Genomic DNA, 17,122 nt, shown 5'->3' on the forward strand with positions numbered 1-17,122 from the left:
CGTTACTGACAGACTGGGAAGAGAGGAGCTGAACAATGGAGAATATGAGGAGAATAATCAACATTCAATCTAGTAGAGCAAAAAAACACACTTTAAGAAGCCAGAGTAGACTTATGAACCGCCTCAGGCTGGTTTAAGGTGTATTTTCAGCAGCGTCACAGATTGTGTTCTCAATAAGGCTTTTCATGTCCAGTATGAAGATGGACCCTGAGATCAAACTCTCACTCCCTCTGCTGGCCGTCTGATGAACACACATTGTGTGTGTGTGTACAGGTGTAGCATACTAACAATCATTCAGCAGCTGCAGCATTCAGGATCAGAGATCATGTACGTCTGTGGGATTTTTTTCACCTGTTTTATCGTCCAGCAGGTTAAAGCGGTGCGTCTGATCACTTAGTAAATAAAGTAAATAATAATCTTTGTACAGTCTGCGAGCAAATAACCTTGAAGAACTAAAATAATAACAGCTTTTTTATTATGCATTTATTCTGAATTAAATTTTGCAACACTTTGTATCATGATTATACAAATTTAAAACAAACTACTAACTCAATATGACTTTATAATCAGATTAGTGTATAAAGATTTCTGATTGTGCACATCAACTGTATTTTTCTATTTGTAACACACACACACACACACACACACTCATACCAGTGCTATTTGAGTATCGTTGAGTTTTTAATTTTATATTTTCTTTTTCATTTGTTTTTAAAGTTTGAGTAATTTTGTTGTGTTTTGTCATATTTAATAGTTTTTAAATGTATATAAAAGTTTTTATACATTTTTATTACCGTTATTTTAATATATCAAGTTAAACTAAATGTAAATGAGTGACTTTGCCTTATTTTTAATATTTATTTTTTTAAGTACGAAATGTTTTTTTTTATGGTTTTAGGTTTAGTTAACGATAGTAACCCTGACACACACACTCTCTCACACACACTCATGCACAAACTCTCTCAAACGCACACACACAATCGCGCGCACGCACACTCTCTCACGCACACACACACTGTCTCTCACACACACTCACAAGCACACTCTCTCTCTCACATGCACTCACACTTGCGCACACGTGCACACTCTCTCACACACACACTCGTACGCACTCTCTCACTCACATGCACTCTCACGCACACTCACGCGCACGTGCACACTCTCACGCACAGTCTCTCACACTCTCACAGACACACAAGCACACTCTCTCACTCACATGCACTCTCATGCGCACACACTCACTCACACACACACACACACACACACACAGAACATGACTGTCACAGATTTGAGAGGAAGGAGGTTTATTTAATTGAGCTCAAAACACAAACGTATAAAATATTACTGTATTCAAATATCATCACACTGATATGCGTAAGATATTGTCAGTACAGACGAACGGGTTAGACGAGACTCTGGATGATCTGTGTCTGATCCTGATAGAGCGAGTGAAACGCTCGAGCCAAACTCAGGAACGGAGCTTCAAACTGTCCGATCTCCTTCTGCCAGATGAACACAAACACAGAGATTCAGTTCACTGATGAAGATGATGATGAAGATGCATTTGTTTCGACTCACAGCAGACGTCTCGTGATACTCCAGCCCGTGACCCTGAGCCCACGTCTGAGCCGCGGCACCGTCCACCTCCCTCCTGGACGACAGGTCACGCTTATTCCCCACCAGCACACCTGATCACACACACACACACACACACACACAGTCTTTAGTTGACATCATCCTGCAGCAAATGACATCATTATGGAGGGAAAACAGCATCATCAATGGATCTGATCAATGTTATCTGGTTTGTGTCTCTCTAAAACCTTCATCCTTACAGAACAAATGACGAGCGATGATTACTTTTACATTAATCCTGTGAAGTGTGCAGTGCGTGTGACCTCTGACCTGGCACCTGCAGCCCGTCACAGTGCGATCGGAGCCTGTCGATCCAGCGGCCGCAGCTGGTGAACGAGGCTTCGCTGCTGATGTCAAACACCACACACATCACCGACGGCTGACTCCACTAACACACACACACATCATTGGACACACATCGGGGTCACATGGGCCGCGCTTGGGCGGTTCTATTAAACTCACCATGTTCTCACAGGCGTCTGCAAACGGCTCCCGTCCTGCTGAATCATAGATGTACAACTCCTGAGTGAGGAAACACACCGCCAATCAATCAATCAATGAGCAGGTAAGATCTGTGTGTGAGTGTGTGTGTGTGTGTGTGTATATGAGACTGTTTGTGAGTGTGCAAAATTCAGAGGGGCTTGCAATTGAACAAGTGAAGGAGACGCTGATTGAAAATGTATTCGATAACATTTCCAGGGTTACCCCTAAAAACCGCATTCAACTACTTTACCTTTCTGACACTGCTTGTGTACTGATTGATTACATTCACACTTTAATCTGTTTGAAACATTGGTTTGCTTTATACATTTTGTGTATTCTTCAAAAGGCCACTGTTATATTTGAGGTTGTATTATAAAAATACTAATCAACCCAGTAAAGCTTGAAATAATATAATAGTCAGAAAATAATTATTGTTTTACACAAAACAATTTTTTTTAACCTTTAGACAAAATATAAAAGACATTTGTATGTGTTTTATGTTTTGTAATATAATTGATGCACCAGGATTTTATGGCCCATATATGATGATTAACTTTATTCAGAGGCCAAAACTGAGCAAAAATTGCTCAGTTTGCTGCAGTTGTTATTTATTAAAATGTAAATCAGATCTGTATAACAGTACAGCAGACTAATACAAAAATGTACTTTGTCACTCTATATCTCTTACAATATGTCTTGGTAAGAAGATATGCTTAGTTTTATGATGAAAGATCAATAATTTTTATTGTGGGGGGCAAAACACAATACAATGCAATATGCATACAATGATGATTGATAGATGAACAAATAAATATTCCTCAAAGCCTGTTGTATCATATTTGATACATAAAATATACAAAACCATCTAAATGAGAACCATGTCCCCATAGTTTCACAAAATCCTGTGGGAAACACTGCAATGTAACATTTTATATTTTTTGTTTTATTTGGTGTTACATATGAAATAAAATGTTGAAATTATATTTTAAGTTATTTTCAGTGTTCTCCTTTTTTAAATTACAGAGCCAAGTGGTTCTTGAGCTCAGAAAAGTAATAATGTTAGAAGAATATTGGTGTATTTTCACTAAAAAACTACACAAGAAATGCCACAAATTTTGAGAAAAGCCGCAGCAAAATTAGTCATTTTAGGCTGCAGAAATCAGAAAAAAGTCCTGTGAAATCCTGGAGGGATTGATATATGTGTGTGTGTGTGTGTGTGTGTACCACAGTATCACTGGTGTCTGGGATGGACACTGATTTCTCCAGCAGCTCCACACCAACATTCTGCAAAACACATAATTCTGACCATCAATCAATCATGACATTATCATTGAACTTTATATTTATTCACTTTGTGTGTGTGTGTGTGTGTGTGTGTGTGTGTGTGTGTGTGTGTGTGTGTGTGTGTGTGTGTGTGTGTGTGCGTGTGTTCTGTGTTCTTACCATGGTGTAGTTTTTCTGAAAGACAGCACCATCACTGCGAAACATCTGACACAGTGTGCTTTTCCCTACAGCAGCATCTCCTGAACACACACACACACACACACACACACACACAAACATATGCAAAAACACACAGAATCAGTGAACACGTGATCTATTTATATCACATTATAATCTTCACGCGTTCTTACCCGCGACAACACATCTAGCTCTTAACTTCACCATTAGGCAGAAATGAATAATAATGAACTGATGAATGTGTGTGTGTGTTTCTCCTTCCGCCACAGCAACCTGAACCCGAAGCGTTGCTTAGCAGCTGAAATAAAGAGCTTCTATTGGCTAACAGCTTTACGCCAGTAATCTGAGCAACGCGGTTGGCTGAACGGCGTGACGCTACCGATGAACGGCACTCTGACGTTAACGTAACTGTTTTGAAATCCACCACTAGTGGCCGCGCTTCACACACGCTGCTAAAAATAACTTCATTCCCTCATTATCTTTCTTTTATATAAGAATTTATAAACTGTGAGTGAGCTCGTTGTTATTTAACACAAGTGTTGTTAAAAGATTAACCAGATCAGTGATGGCGATGAGTCAGAAAATGCAGAACTGGGTTTTATTTCATCCAAATCGACAAACAACCACTCTACAGGTGCTGGTCATGTAATATCATCAAAAAGTTGATTTATTTCACTAATTCCATTCCATTCAGACTGATATATTTCAAATGTTTATTTCTTTTAATTTTGATGATTATAACTGATAACTAAGGAAAATCCCAAATTCAGTATCTCAGAAAATTAGAATATTACTTAAGACCGACACATAGAAAGGATTTTTAGAAATCTTGGCCAAAAGTATGAACATGAAAAGTATGAGCACGTACAGCACTCAATACTTAGTTGGGGCTCCTTTTGCCTGAATTACTGCAGCAATGCGGCGTGGCATGGAGTCGATCAGTCTGTGGCACTGCTCAGGTGTTATGAGAGCCCAGGTTGCTCTGATAGTGGCCTTCAGCTCTTCTGCATTGTTGGTTCTGGCATATCGCATCTTCCTCTTCACAATACCCCATAGATTTTCTATGGGGTTAAGGTCAGGCGAGTTTGCTGGCCAATTAAGAACAGGGATACCATGGTCCTTAAACCAGGTACTGGTTGTGTACTGCACTGTGTGCAGGTGCCAAGTCCTGTTGGAAAATGAAATCTGCATCTCCATAAAGTTGGTCAGCAGCAGGAAGCATGAAGTGCTCTAAAACTTCCTCGTGTACAGCTGCGTTGACCTTGGACCTCAGAAAACACAGTGGACCAACACCAGCAGATGACATGGCACCCCAAACCATCACTGACTCTGGAAACTTTACACTGGACCTCAAGCAACGTGGACTGTGTGTCTCTCCTCTCTTCCTCCAGACTCTGGGACCCTGATTTCCAAAGGAAATGCAAAATTTACTTTCATCAGAGAACATAACTTTGGACCACTCAGCAGCAGTCCAGTCCTTTTTGTCTTTAGACGCTTCTGACGCTGTCTGTTGTTCAAGAGTGGCTTGACACAAGGAATGCGACAGCTGAAACCCATGTCTTGCATACGTCTGTGCGTAGTGGTTCTTGAAGCACTGACTCCAGCTGCAGTCCACTCTTTGTGAATCTCCCCCACATTTTTGAATGGGTTTTGTTTCACAATCCTCTCCAGGGTGCGGTTATCCCTATTGCTTGTACACTTTTTTCTACCACATCTTTTCCTTCCCTTCACCTCTCTAGTAATGTGCTTGGACACAGAGCTCTGTGAACAGCCAGCCTCTTTTGTAATGACCTTTTGTGTCTTGCCCTCCTTGTGCAAGGTGTCAATGGTCGTCTTTTGGACAACTGTCAAGTCAGCAGTCTTCCCCATGATTGTGTAGCCTACAGAACTAGACTGAGAGACCATTTAAAGGCCTTTGCAGGTGTTTTGAGTTAATTAGCTGATTAGAGTGTGGCACCAGGTGTCTTCAATATTGAACCTTTTCACAATATTCTAATTTTCTGAGATACTGAATTTGGTATTTTCCTTAGTTGTCAGTTACAATCATCAAAATTAAAAGAAATAAACATTTGAAATATATCAGTCTGTGTGTAATGAATGAATATAATATACAAGTTTCACTTTTTGAATGGAATTAGTGAAATAAATCAACTTTTTGATGATATTATAATTATATGACCAGCACCTGCAGTTTAAATAGAAGAAGTAGAAGTAGATGAAAGCTCCTTCTTGTTCGTTCAAAATTTTCTCTGTTTTGAAAACATTATTTAAAGATGGAGCGTTTTTCTGAAACATTATTTGGACGTTCATCTAAGGTTTTTAAATGTTACTACTTGTTTCAGGACGTTCAGAGAACATTTAAAAATAGAGTTCCCATAATCTTTGAAGAATGATACAATAAAATGTTCCTTTAAAGGTGCAGTAAGCAATTTTCTGAGAACGTTTTTGATATTTGAAATCACCAAAACAAACACGCCCCTACCCAAAAGGATCACAATGCTTTCTTTATAGCTCGGCCCCCAAAATTACAAACCCTGCGTCCTAATGTCCATACTATCCATCCTTAATAGTAGGGCTGGGGAAAAAATATTGATTTCTCGATTTTAATCGATTCTCATTTTTACGAACCAATATTGATTCTTAAATCCCAAGAATCGATTAGTCTGTTTTCAGTTGATGAATGAGCAGAATATGTAGCGCCTCCCATCCAATAAATCGCAATAATCTTTGTGCTTTGTTATTTTTGATATGAAGCAAAGTCTCAGATTTCAAATAACGTCCATCTTATTATGAGATTCAAAAAATAAATACGGTTTTCAGAAAGACTCAATAAAACAGCTTGTAAACGATGTCACGTGACATCACATTTACCTCAGAAAACATATTCAGTGACCATAAACTCATTAGTCAGCTAGAAAAGTGAACTCTAGAAAGCAACATTCTGATAAATATAGCTATGCACCGTTACATATTCATTATAATTTTTAATGTTCGTCAATATTTAATGCATGTTTGAATGAATCAGCCACAATTTAAATGTTTATATATATATATATATATATATATATATATATATATATATATATATATATATATATAAAAAAATGAATTGGAGTAGAAATATGATTATGTAATTCTAAACTTTATTTTTAATAAAAACATAATTGGGTGTAATTTAAGTGCTTGTATATAAATAAGTTCATTTATTACAGTAGTACCAGCTGACTCTCATGTGTAGTTTACAGCATTAGTTTTTTTTCCTCTTGAAAATTTGCCAAGGAACTGAAATACTACATCCAAAATAATCAATACCGAATCAAATTGAATCGAAAGCATGTGAATAGTAATCGAATCAAATCATGAAAATTGTGTCAATACCCAGCTTTTTTTTCTGGCCATGAAATGTTTTTTGCCAAAACAAGCAGTAATGACACCAGTGAAGATTCACAATTCTCTATTCCAATTTCAAGACCACATCTAAAACCACTAGCCTAACTAATATAAATGTAAAACATTATTAAAGACAAATAAACTGTCAGTAATAAAATAACAAATAATCAAATAACAAGCAAAAGCACCAATAAATACAAATGATATTATCCAACTGACACAAATAAAATGAACTGTCCTTTTCAGGTTTTTCAGGTAGATCTAACAGTAGTTTTCAAATACAAAAATTAAATAAAGTAAGGAAATGTAATATAACACTGCATAGCCTTCACTGTAAATTAAACATCTTTATTAATGAATACTTGTTAAAGTTACAAAAGTTATTCAGTCAAGTGGAGATAAATTCATTTTGCTTTTATTGTTTGAATAACATTAAAAACACAGACAATGCATGGATCTAATATACTGATACTGTATATTAAGATCTAACCAACTATATTTACTGGGATACTCGCTATTTTTTGACATAGTTTTTAATGAATCTGTCCACTTCAGAGCAAAATGTCATGCAAGACAGCTCAGTTTAATATTTGTGGGCTGTCAGGAAATGCTGATTTTTGGGCATGCGCTTGTTTGCACACATAAAACTTTCCTCACAGCACACAAAATGCACTTCTTGCACTTGAATATTTAAAGGCTTTTAAAAACTCTCTTGATGATGCAGCGCTGACCCATCAACTGTCCCAATCATCGTTTATGTTTGTTCTCGTTCATGCTTTGTTAGAATTCATAAAAATACTACCAGCCAACTGGCGTGTGACACCGTTTTATACGCTCGCCAACACCAATTTTTACTCACATTTGGCGGTTGGGCAAGTATTAATATTAGGCCCTGTTTGTATGTACATGCTTTTTTCAAAACAGCTAATATTGCCCAAAACCCATTGCGCTTTGGAGGAGGATTCGGTTCAGAACTACAAACACTAATAAAAAGAGTTTTTTTAAAAAAAAACTACAAACATGGCGGATATGCACGACCAATGGTGAGAGGTTTAAATGAAGTTTTGAGTGACTAATAATCAGTTTAAGCTGATAAAAAATATTTATTTAATGTTATATTTCACCTGCAATAACAATGTGGACTTTTATAAAGATTTGTTTGGCCATTAACTTTTAAATGCAATCTTATGATAGTAAAGCTTGCACTCAAAATTATGTAATTTTTCTTCACAAAAAAAACGGCAGAAGTTGTCAGTGCAAATGCTAATTAATGTATTTGTGCATTCCAGTGAGCTGTATCGAATCTTCACGAGCACGAGCCATCGCGCGCTCCCGACGGTCTCTCCTCCTCTCCAGAGCGCGCTTTCTTCCGTGAGGGCGAGAATCGGCGGAGATATCAGATACACATACAGACAGAGAGCTGTAATTAGCGTCTGTCTGTGATTAGTGTTGATTAGCGAGAGTCTCGTCAGGAGCGCGAGCGGCTGCCGGAGCGCGCGGCTGATGGACGGGATGCAGCAGTGCGCGTTCGGCGCGGGCAGAGCCGGTGGAGCCTTCGACCCGCTCACCTTCATCCAGCAGCCGCACACCGGCCTCCGGATCGTGTCCTGGGTACGTACCGATGATGATGATGATGATGCTTTCGGTTCTGAGTGTGTGAAGCATCATCTGATGCTGAGTGACACATGAGCACTCTGGACCACTGCACTGTACTAGTGCTTTCAAATGCATGATTAAAATGATTGTTTTCTAAGTGATGTTAGTCAGGGGTGAGGACAGGTGTGTGTGGAGCTTCAGAGGATAGAAATTATCATTAGCTTGGCATGACAACAATAGACGTCATTGGAACATGCATGCATGCGTGCGTGCGTGTGTGTGTGTGTGTGTGTGTTAATGGAGATTCACTGCCTGTCATTAATTGGTCTGTGTTTGATTTTAAGAACATATAGCAAACCGAGACAAAACCTTAACTGACCCGAAGAACAACTCAACTGTAAATTAATAAATTAACGAAAGCGCAAAACCTGTTCTGAAGCAGTATGGTTGTTTTGTACATGAATTATGATTGTGTGTGTTTATGATGTAATAATGGAATAGCTTCTGCTCATCAGAACTGGACGTGAGGTTTGTTCACTTAGGACAAGTTCTTGTGTTCAAAACTGATGGATGGAGTTCAATTATAATGAATCTTGTATTTTTAACTTGATAATGACATGTAATCTTATAAATGTAGCAGTTATGGCACAAAACAGGATGGAAGTGAGAATAGAGAGATAATATTTATTGAGCTCTGATATAACAGTCTAACAGCACTGGAATATTCACAGTTTGTGTCGCTCCGATTCTCAGGGTTTGTTCAAGACAGACTGGGTGTTGGTGGTGGGATTTTACAGTGACTCTTTCTGCAAGTTACATAGTTACACCAGTAGGTGGCGACACGTGACTGTCTCTGTAATTTAAATCATGACTTTGAGTCATTAGATTATCAACAACGATTCATTTAGAAACAAAACAATTCACTGTTTTTAAGGGGACCTATAACACCCTTTTCACAAGATGTAATATCAGTCTCTGGTGTCTCCAGAATGTGTCTCTGAAGTTTCAGCTCAAAATCCCCCACAGATCATTTATTGTAGCTTGTCAAATTTGCCCCTATTTGTGTGTGAGCAAAAACACGCCGTTTTTGTGTGTGTCCCTTTAAATGCAAATGAGCTCTGCTTTCCAGAAGAGGGCGGAGCTTTAACAGCTCAACAACAACAAAGCTGGAGAATCTCACGCAGCCAAAATGAGGAAAGTGTTCATCCTTACATTGTTCAAACCGGAGTCGACACTGATGGAGAGACTCAGGAAGAAGTTACAACTTTTAGACGTTTCTGAATGGTTAGTGGATAAATTGATGTAGTTGCTGTGGAGTTGATCAACTCATCCACTAGCATGTGCCGTCATGTTCATCTTTTGTGTTGAATTGACCCTCGTTTGTGAAGCAGTTCGGCGTAAAATGACGGCATGACAACAACACTCGACTACAACAACTCTTCCTCTTCTCTAAAGCAGCCCAACATGGCCCCGCCCCCTTTGTTGTGTGTTCTTGGGGGCGGGGTTTATGTAAATTATAGGGTTTGTGATGTCACAACCCGGGAAGAAGCTCATTGTAGCCCCTACTAGCCTTAAAAAGCGATTTCTGTAAAAGAAAATATCTCCCTTTGCATTGAACTTTGAGTGTCGTAACTTTGCAGATGTTGTTTATGATCAAACAGCAACATTACACACTAACTAAAGTTAAAATAGTGAAATCATAATCAACCACCCCTTTAATGAATGATTCATTGAATAAATCATTTGGGAGCATAACTTGTGTTTTGCAGTGGTTCTTCTGTGACTTGAAAATATTTTAGGTTGGCGATGCAAAAACAGACAGACTAGATAATATCGTGTCTATAATGAAAGTTAATCAACTTTTCATTCAAAAGCATCATCACACAATGCTGCTTACTTTTTACTGCAGTAACTTGTTGTTAGTTCACAACATCTGACCGCAGTGAGATTCACACTACAGGGAAGTTCAACATGCTTGAGTTGTCAAAGAGAGAAAAAGGAAGTTAGACGTGTTTCTGCATTGTCTTTAACACCTGTGTGTTTCTATACTTGACACTTTCAGCTGAAGAGGACAAACCGTTTCCTTGTTTCACAAGCTGTTTTCTGTTTTCCCTTTACCTCTTGCATTACTGTTAAATCCACAACACGTTTTAATCACATGGTCCACCAAGAGCGGGTCTCATCAGTTTTAATTCACTCATAAATGTTCTCAAGAGATCAAATGCTGTTTTGAGATCAGAGTTCACTGTATTGTGAAAATAACAGCCTGTTTAATGAAAAATAAAGATGACAGACTTCCGCCACGGAATAAAAAATAGGCTAAATAAAAAGATAATTGCATTGGTTTTTTCTTGCAATTCTGAGTAACTCGCAATTCTATCTTTTTTCACAGAACTGTGAGATATAAACCCACAATTGCGAGAAATACACTCATAATTTGCGAGATAAAAAGTCGCAATTACCTTTTTATTTATTTATTCCGTGGCAGAGACAAGCTTCCACACCTTGATGCTCGATCTGTTTGTTCTCCTCAGCTCTTTTCGTTGGTGATCTTCGGCTGTATCGCTAACGAGGGCTACATCAACAGGCCCGATGAAGTCGAGCAGTTCTGCATCTTTAACCGGAACCAGAACGCCTGTAACTACGCGGTCAGCATGGGCACGCTGGCATTCCTGTGCTGCATGGCCTTCCTGGCTTTAGACGCGTATTTCCCTCAGATCAGCAGCGTCAAAGACCGCAAGAAAGCCGTGCTGGCCGACGTGGGCACATCAGGTAGGAAATTGTATACTGTCAGAATCTCAGTGGAAGTAGTAGATCATCCAGGGACTACGTAGTAGGGAAGTATACAACACATTATACAACATACATTTACGCTATCAATAGTGCAAAGGAGAAGTAGAATTAAAGCTGCAAGCAGCATTTAACGGGGTTCAAACACTTTAAGGCCTTTAAGCATATAAAAAGGTATTTTTTATTTAGCAAGCAGGTAAACACTTAGATCATAGATGGAAAACACTATTTACAGCCAATACAGGCAACTTAGTAAGTAAAAATATGTTTTTTTGACAGTTATAGTGCCACCCATTGCCAGATCTCCACCACTTTTATATGTGTCTTCAGAGTGACCCCATACATTTGTGTGTCAAATTTTGTTAAAATATGTCATTTCGTTTCAGAGTTTTAGACATTTATATGAATAAAAACATAAAAAATGACCAATGAATGACTTTGTTTTGATTTTTTTGCCACTTCCTATCAAAATTTTGTCATTTGGGCCTTCACATTCAGTTAATCAACTAAGGTTCTGTGTTTTCTAAGTTGGTTTCATCTCGATCGGACTAACGGTTTCGAAGATATTCACAAGTTTAAGCGCTAAATCACAACATAGCACAAACCATAAGCTGAAAACTGTCAAGTCTGGTATCGTTGGACTTGGCAAGGATTCAGGAGACTAAGGACGTGACTCCCGTGAAAAGAAGTTGACCACAACCAAAGTTATATATGCTGTATATTTTCAACTAAAGCCATTAAAAACATATGTTTTTTTTAAAGTTTTTTTTAACAATTATAGCGCCACCTATGGTCCAATCTCAATAAAAGTTGGTGTGCTTCTTTAGAGTCATATGCTGCATGTGCTCACCTATTTTTGGGAAGTTCTGAGTTTTCATTTGAGCTTTATAGGCTTTTGGGTATATTTAGCCTTGTCCATTTTTTAAATGACCCTGTTATAGCGACCCAAAGGGTAAAGTTCAACTTTTTTTTTGATAATTATTGATCTAGAGAGTCCAGAGAATTGTCCTGCACTGGTTTTGTTCCGATCGGGTGAAAACCTAGGACTAGTTCGCAAAAGTAGTTTTTTCACATATTTGCGAATAATTAATGAACGATTTGATTGACAGCATTAGTTCTAGAGGCAAAGTTGTTCAGCATGAGGAAATCTATCAAATTATGTGCGTATTCTGTGGATTTGTGAAACACCACATGAGGCGTAAAACTCGTTAGCGCCAGCTAGTGGGCGATTTCTTTCAAAATTCTTACAGACCTCTAAGGCCATGAGTCGAACATGCCCACTGAGTTTCGTTCCGGTCGGCCTCCGTTAACCTTGTCTAATAGGTGCTCAAATTTCATTGGCCAGTAGCGGGCATGTTTTTTGAGATACGCCAATGTCCTTATAGACCATTATGCCCCCTTGGACCAAGACACTGCATGCCAAATTTCAAGTCAATCGGACCAACAGTTGTGTAGTTACAGCTGTTTTCATGTTTTTTTTCAAGTTATAGCGTATATGTATAATAATGTATATGATGTGCATAAGGTTTGCACCATAAACCACAGTAATACTTATAATGTACATATGACACAGACACAGAATATAACTGTAATGTCTCCTCTGTCTCTGTCTTATACAGTTAAAAACTGAGGTTGGTATCTGTGGTTACATGGATTTGATTGGTTCCTACCTTACTAAAGAAGAGTTCCTCTGTAGAAATTGGCAAATGTTCTTCATCCCCAGCTTCCGTCACGAGCGGGGTGCAGCAAGGCTCTATTGTGGGCCCGATTTTATTTGCTTTATATATGCTCCGTCTCGAGTATCATAAAGTCCCATATCATATTTACACAGATGACTCCTAATTATAAACCTGGCAGGAAGTCTTTAGCTTGTGTGAATGACATCAAAGGTTGGATGGGTGAAGTTTCATGCTTTCATTTCAATGAGGCTTGACTATTGTAATGCCCTATATACTGGCTTCAAAAGGTTTTCTCTTTTACACTTGCAACAAGCTCAAAACTCTGCAGTTTAGTTCTTGATGGGGACAAAAAAGAGGGTTTTCACTTAGATCTTCCTCTGATGAGTTATTAACCGTCCTGAAGTCTCGGTTGAAATCCAAAGGTGAAATCCTTGACCTTATAGTTTCTGTGTCTCTCTGTTCCAGCGTTCTGGTCCTTCATTTGGTTCGTGGGCTTTTGTTTCTTGGCCAATCAGTGGCAGGTGGCCAAACCGGAGGACAACCCTCTGCGAGCGGGCGGAGACGCGGCACGGGCGGCCATCACCTTCTCCTTCTTCTCCATCTTCACCTGGGTCTGTACCTGCTTTGATTAAACATAAGAACTTTGTCCCGGAGCCGTGTTGATTATTTCAGCCGTGTTCACGTGTGTTTCAGGGAGGCCTTACGCTGTTCTCTTTGGAGAGACTTAAGCGTGTGTGTTTTGAAGAGGAGTATGAGGAGCTCTTCACACACACGGATAAACGTGTTCCCAGTGAGAGTCGAGCCTCAGCTGTCGTCCTGAAGAATGAATTCGTCCCAGAAGCTCATTAAAGAGTCTTTACTCAGAATTAATGCAGTCGAGATCTTTACGGTTGCTCTGCTTCAAGCGTGTTTTTAGGGTTACTAGTTCAGATCTGCTGTAATGCGCTCATACAGGAGAGTACGGCCGCTCTGCACAACAACACGTTTGTTAGTGTTATGAATAAGTTAACATTTAATTTCCAGAATGTTGCATATTTCCAAGTCAAATTAATAGAAATAATGTAGGCAGGAATTGATTTGTGCTGATGTTTATCGACTGTCTGTTCTTCCGTTACTGTAACGGCCCGTTCACACCAAGAACGTTAATTATAACGATAACTATATTAGCATCTTCACCAGTCTGTTTATTATAGGCGCGCTGCTTTTTTGTCATCTGTCACTTTAAATGCTCGAGCTCTTTAAAGCAGGATTGGATTGGCTGTCGAAACTGAGAAATTATGACAAAAAGTCAAAACTATGACATACTAAGTTATATTTATGAGATGAAACGGTCAAAGTTATGACAAAGTCGAAATTGTGAAATAGTAAGTTAGATTTATGAAATAAAAAGTAAAAATTGACAAAGTTGAAATTATTACAAATATTTGAAATTATGACACATGACAGTCATTTATGAGACGATACGTCAAAATTATTAGTCGAAATTTACATAAAAAGTCAAAATTTTTAAAAAAAATGAGACAAAAAATCTGTATTATGACAAAATTGTGACATACTAAATTATAAATTATTGTTTGTCAATGTTTTTATCATTCATCAGCAGGAAAAAATCGTTCTGAAAGTGATTCCATCGTTGTTTTCTCTGTGCCGTTATCGTTATCGCTGTGGTTTTCAAAACTATATCTTTATCATGATAGTGTTTGGTGTGAACGGGTCTTTACTCAAGCTTCGTTTTCTGTTTTCTGACTAATCAAACTGAATCTTATCTTTCTCTCTTTTCCTCATATCATATTTTCTTTCCATTCTTTCCACTGTCTTTTTTTTTTTATTTTTATGTTGAATGGAACCCAAATCCATCATTCGCATGTTTAAAAACACCCTTCATCATCCAGGCTGCTCAGGCCTTCCTGGCGTTTCAGAGGTATAAACTGGGTGCGGATTCGGCCCTGTTCTCCCAGGACTACGCCGACCCCAGTCTGGACGCGGCCGAGGTGCCCTACAGCTCCTACAGCGCCGGAGACGGTCTGGAGAGTCCAGGAGGAACCGGCTCCTACCAGCAGAGCGGCGACTGCGGGTTTGACGGGTCAGCGGGGTACCAGCGGCAGGAGTACTGACCCGTGACTGACTGACCCAGCCTTCACTAGCTGAATATTCTGTAAAATATTACACAAATGCATTGATTACAGTAGCGATGCATGATTTATGTTGAAGATGAGGTCATTTGTGTAAAGAGTTACGCCTCAGGTGAGCGTTAATGACTCACACTCTTAAAAATAATTCTTTATTAGTGACCTTGAGCGAACGCAGAATCTGTCTGACGGCTTTCCATGGAAGAACATTCCCGCCACATAAGACAAAAATCACGCAATTTAAATTATGACATAAAAAGTCAAAATTATGACATACTGATTTATGAGATGAAAAATCGAAATTATGACAAATATTTGAAATTATGACAGTTGAAATTGACATTAAAAATGAAAATTATGACATTTTAAGTTGTTTAGCCTATAAGATCAAGTCGAAATTATGACAAAAAGTTACTAAATTATATTTATGAGAATGAGTCAAAATTATGACAGTTGAAATTGACAAAAAGTCAAAATTATTAAATAAAATCTTGAAATTATACATACTTGTTTATGAGATAAAAATCAAAATTATGTCAGAAAGTAAAAATTATGAGTTATATTTATGAAATGAAGTCAAAATTAATAGTTGAAATAAACATTTGAAATGATTATATTTGAGATAACAGTCAAAATTATGAAAAATACATTAAAAATTAAAATGATGACATACTAAGTTGAAAAATGAAGATTATGATCGTTGAAATGGACAAAAAGTCAAAATTATGAAATAAAATCTTGAAATTAAGTCAAAATTACAACAAAAACTCGACATTGTAACATGCTAAAGTTATATTTATGAGATGAAAATTCGAAATTATGAAAAAAATCAAAATGATATTTGTTGAAATTGACATAAAAGTCGAAATTATGAGTCATTTATGAGATGAAAAGTCGAAATTATGAAATAAAAATTGGAAGTTGACATTTATGAGATGAAAAGTCAAAATTATGACAAATAGCCTACTTAGTTATAAGTATGATAAACAGTTATATAATAAACAAGTCATAATGACTTTTTATCTCATAATTTAGAATTATTTTAAATATTATGACTTTTTGTCTCATAATTTAGACTTTTTAATCATAATTGTGGCATAGTACGTCATAATTATGACTTTATGCATGATTGAGAGGGGTTTCCATATGTCTGCAGTAGTGACACCTCAGGTCAGCGTTATAAGTTTGTTTTTCAGACTCTAGATCCGACACTGCAGCAGGAGTTGTGTCCAAATATCCCAGACGCTTTGGTTTATTTGTCAGTGTTTTCCAGAATATTCTTCAGGCTGTTATCAGTTGTTTGTTGAGTCTCTGTGCAGGTGTCTGTGAAAGTGGAGGGATTTTATTCTCGGATCATATACCAGTTTGCCTTCATCTCCAGCAGATGAGCTGACACAGTCTGTCTGTCCTTATTTACTTATTTTACTTCCATAATGTGTTATTTCACAGTGAGATATAACATTAAAAAATTAAAAGTATTTTATCCACGAGGAATCTCTGTACAGAAGCTGCGTGAAGCAACACGAGGGATCGATGACGTCACTGAAAAAGGAAAGTTGTTTCAGTGGTGGAAGTATTGCATTTTGATGAAATCAGGAGGAAAAACTTTTTTTTTAACCTAGACTGTCACCAATGAATGATTTATTATAAGATAATGAACATATTAAGGAAGTAAAGAGTCTGTTTTGACATCATGTCGACTGTTGTTTTCATTATATTTTAAGATATTCTTCGAGTTTGTATGTGTGCAAACCCAGTGACAATAAATGGTTTCAACAAACATCCGTGTGTCGTGATGCTGCACGTGAATGACAAAAAAACACAAACTAACACCATCCGTTATCTCTGTAAAGCGTGTTTTTAATGGATGTTCAAGCATTTTCAACACGACCTGCGCCGGCGACATTGTAAAGTTAGCACGATTCCGCGGGAAAACCGTGGACTTGGCAACCCCTGCTG

The 17,122-nt window shown here is 37.9% G+C and overlaps 2 protein-coding genes across 4 annotated transcripts; one reads left to right on the forward strand and one right to left on the reverse strand.

Annotated features, from left to right (window-relative positions):
- Positions 1–1,305: 1,305 nt before the first annotated feature.
- On the reverse strand, positions 1,306–3,866 carry ift27 (intraflagellar transport 27 homolog (Chlamydomonas)). Its single transcript, XM_067374273.1, has 7 exons — positions 3,753–3,866; positions 3,562–3,641; positions 3,343–3,402; positions 2,098–2,157; positions 1,906–2,023; positions 1,579–1,688; positions 1,306–1,502 (listed from the first exon to the last, which is right to left on the reverse strand). Exons 1-7 carry the CDS (start codon positions 3,784–3,786, stop codon positions 1,404–1,406), a joined length of 561 nt encoding a protein of 186 aa, XP_067230374.1. The 5' UTR covers positions 3,787–3,866; the 3' UTR covers positions 1,306–1,403.
- A 4,449-nt stretch (positions 3,867–8,315) lies between these two features.
- LOC137011431 (synaptogyrin-1-like) lies at positions 8,316–16,775 on the forward strand. 3 transcript variants are annotated; one of them, XM_067374272.1, is made up of 5 exons: positions 8,471–8,580; positions 9,698–9,849; positions 11,100–11,337; positions 13,500–13,645; positions 14,927–16,775. In XM_067374272.1, exons 2-5 carry the CDS (start codon positions 9,847–9,849, stop codon positions 15,146–15,148), a joined length of 609 nt encoding a protein of 202 aa, XP_067230373.1. In that variant the 5' UTR covers positions 8,471–8,580; positions 9,698–9,846; the 3' UTR covers positions 15,149–16,775. The 3 variants fall into 3 exon arrangements, with proteins under 3 accessions (XP_067230371.1, XP_067230372.1, XP_067230373.1); XM_067374270.1 differs by lacking the exon at positions 9,698–9,849 and having other exon boundaries at positions 8,316–8,580; XM_067374271.1 differs by lacking the exon at positions 9,698–9,849 and having other exon boundaries at positions 8,316–8,580; positions 13,728–15,067.
- Positions 16,776–17,122: the final 347 nt, after the last annotated feature.

This window comes from Chanodichthys erythropterus, chromosome 21, assembly GCF_024489055.1.
Source record: "Chanodichthys erythropterus isolate Z2021 chromosome 21, ASM2448905v1, whole genome shotgun sequence".
Taxonomy (NCBI): domain Eukaryota; kingdom Metazoa; phylum Chordata; class Actinopteri; order Cypriniformes; family Xenocyprididae; genus Chanodichthys; species Chanodichthys erythropterus.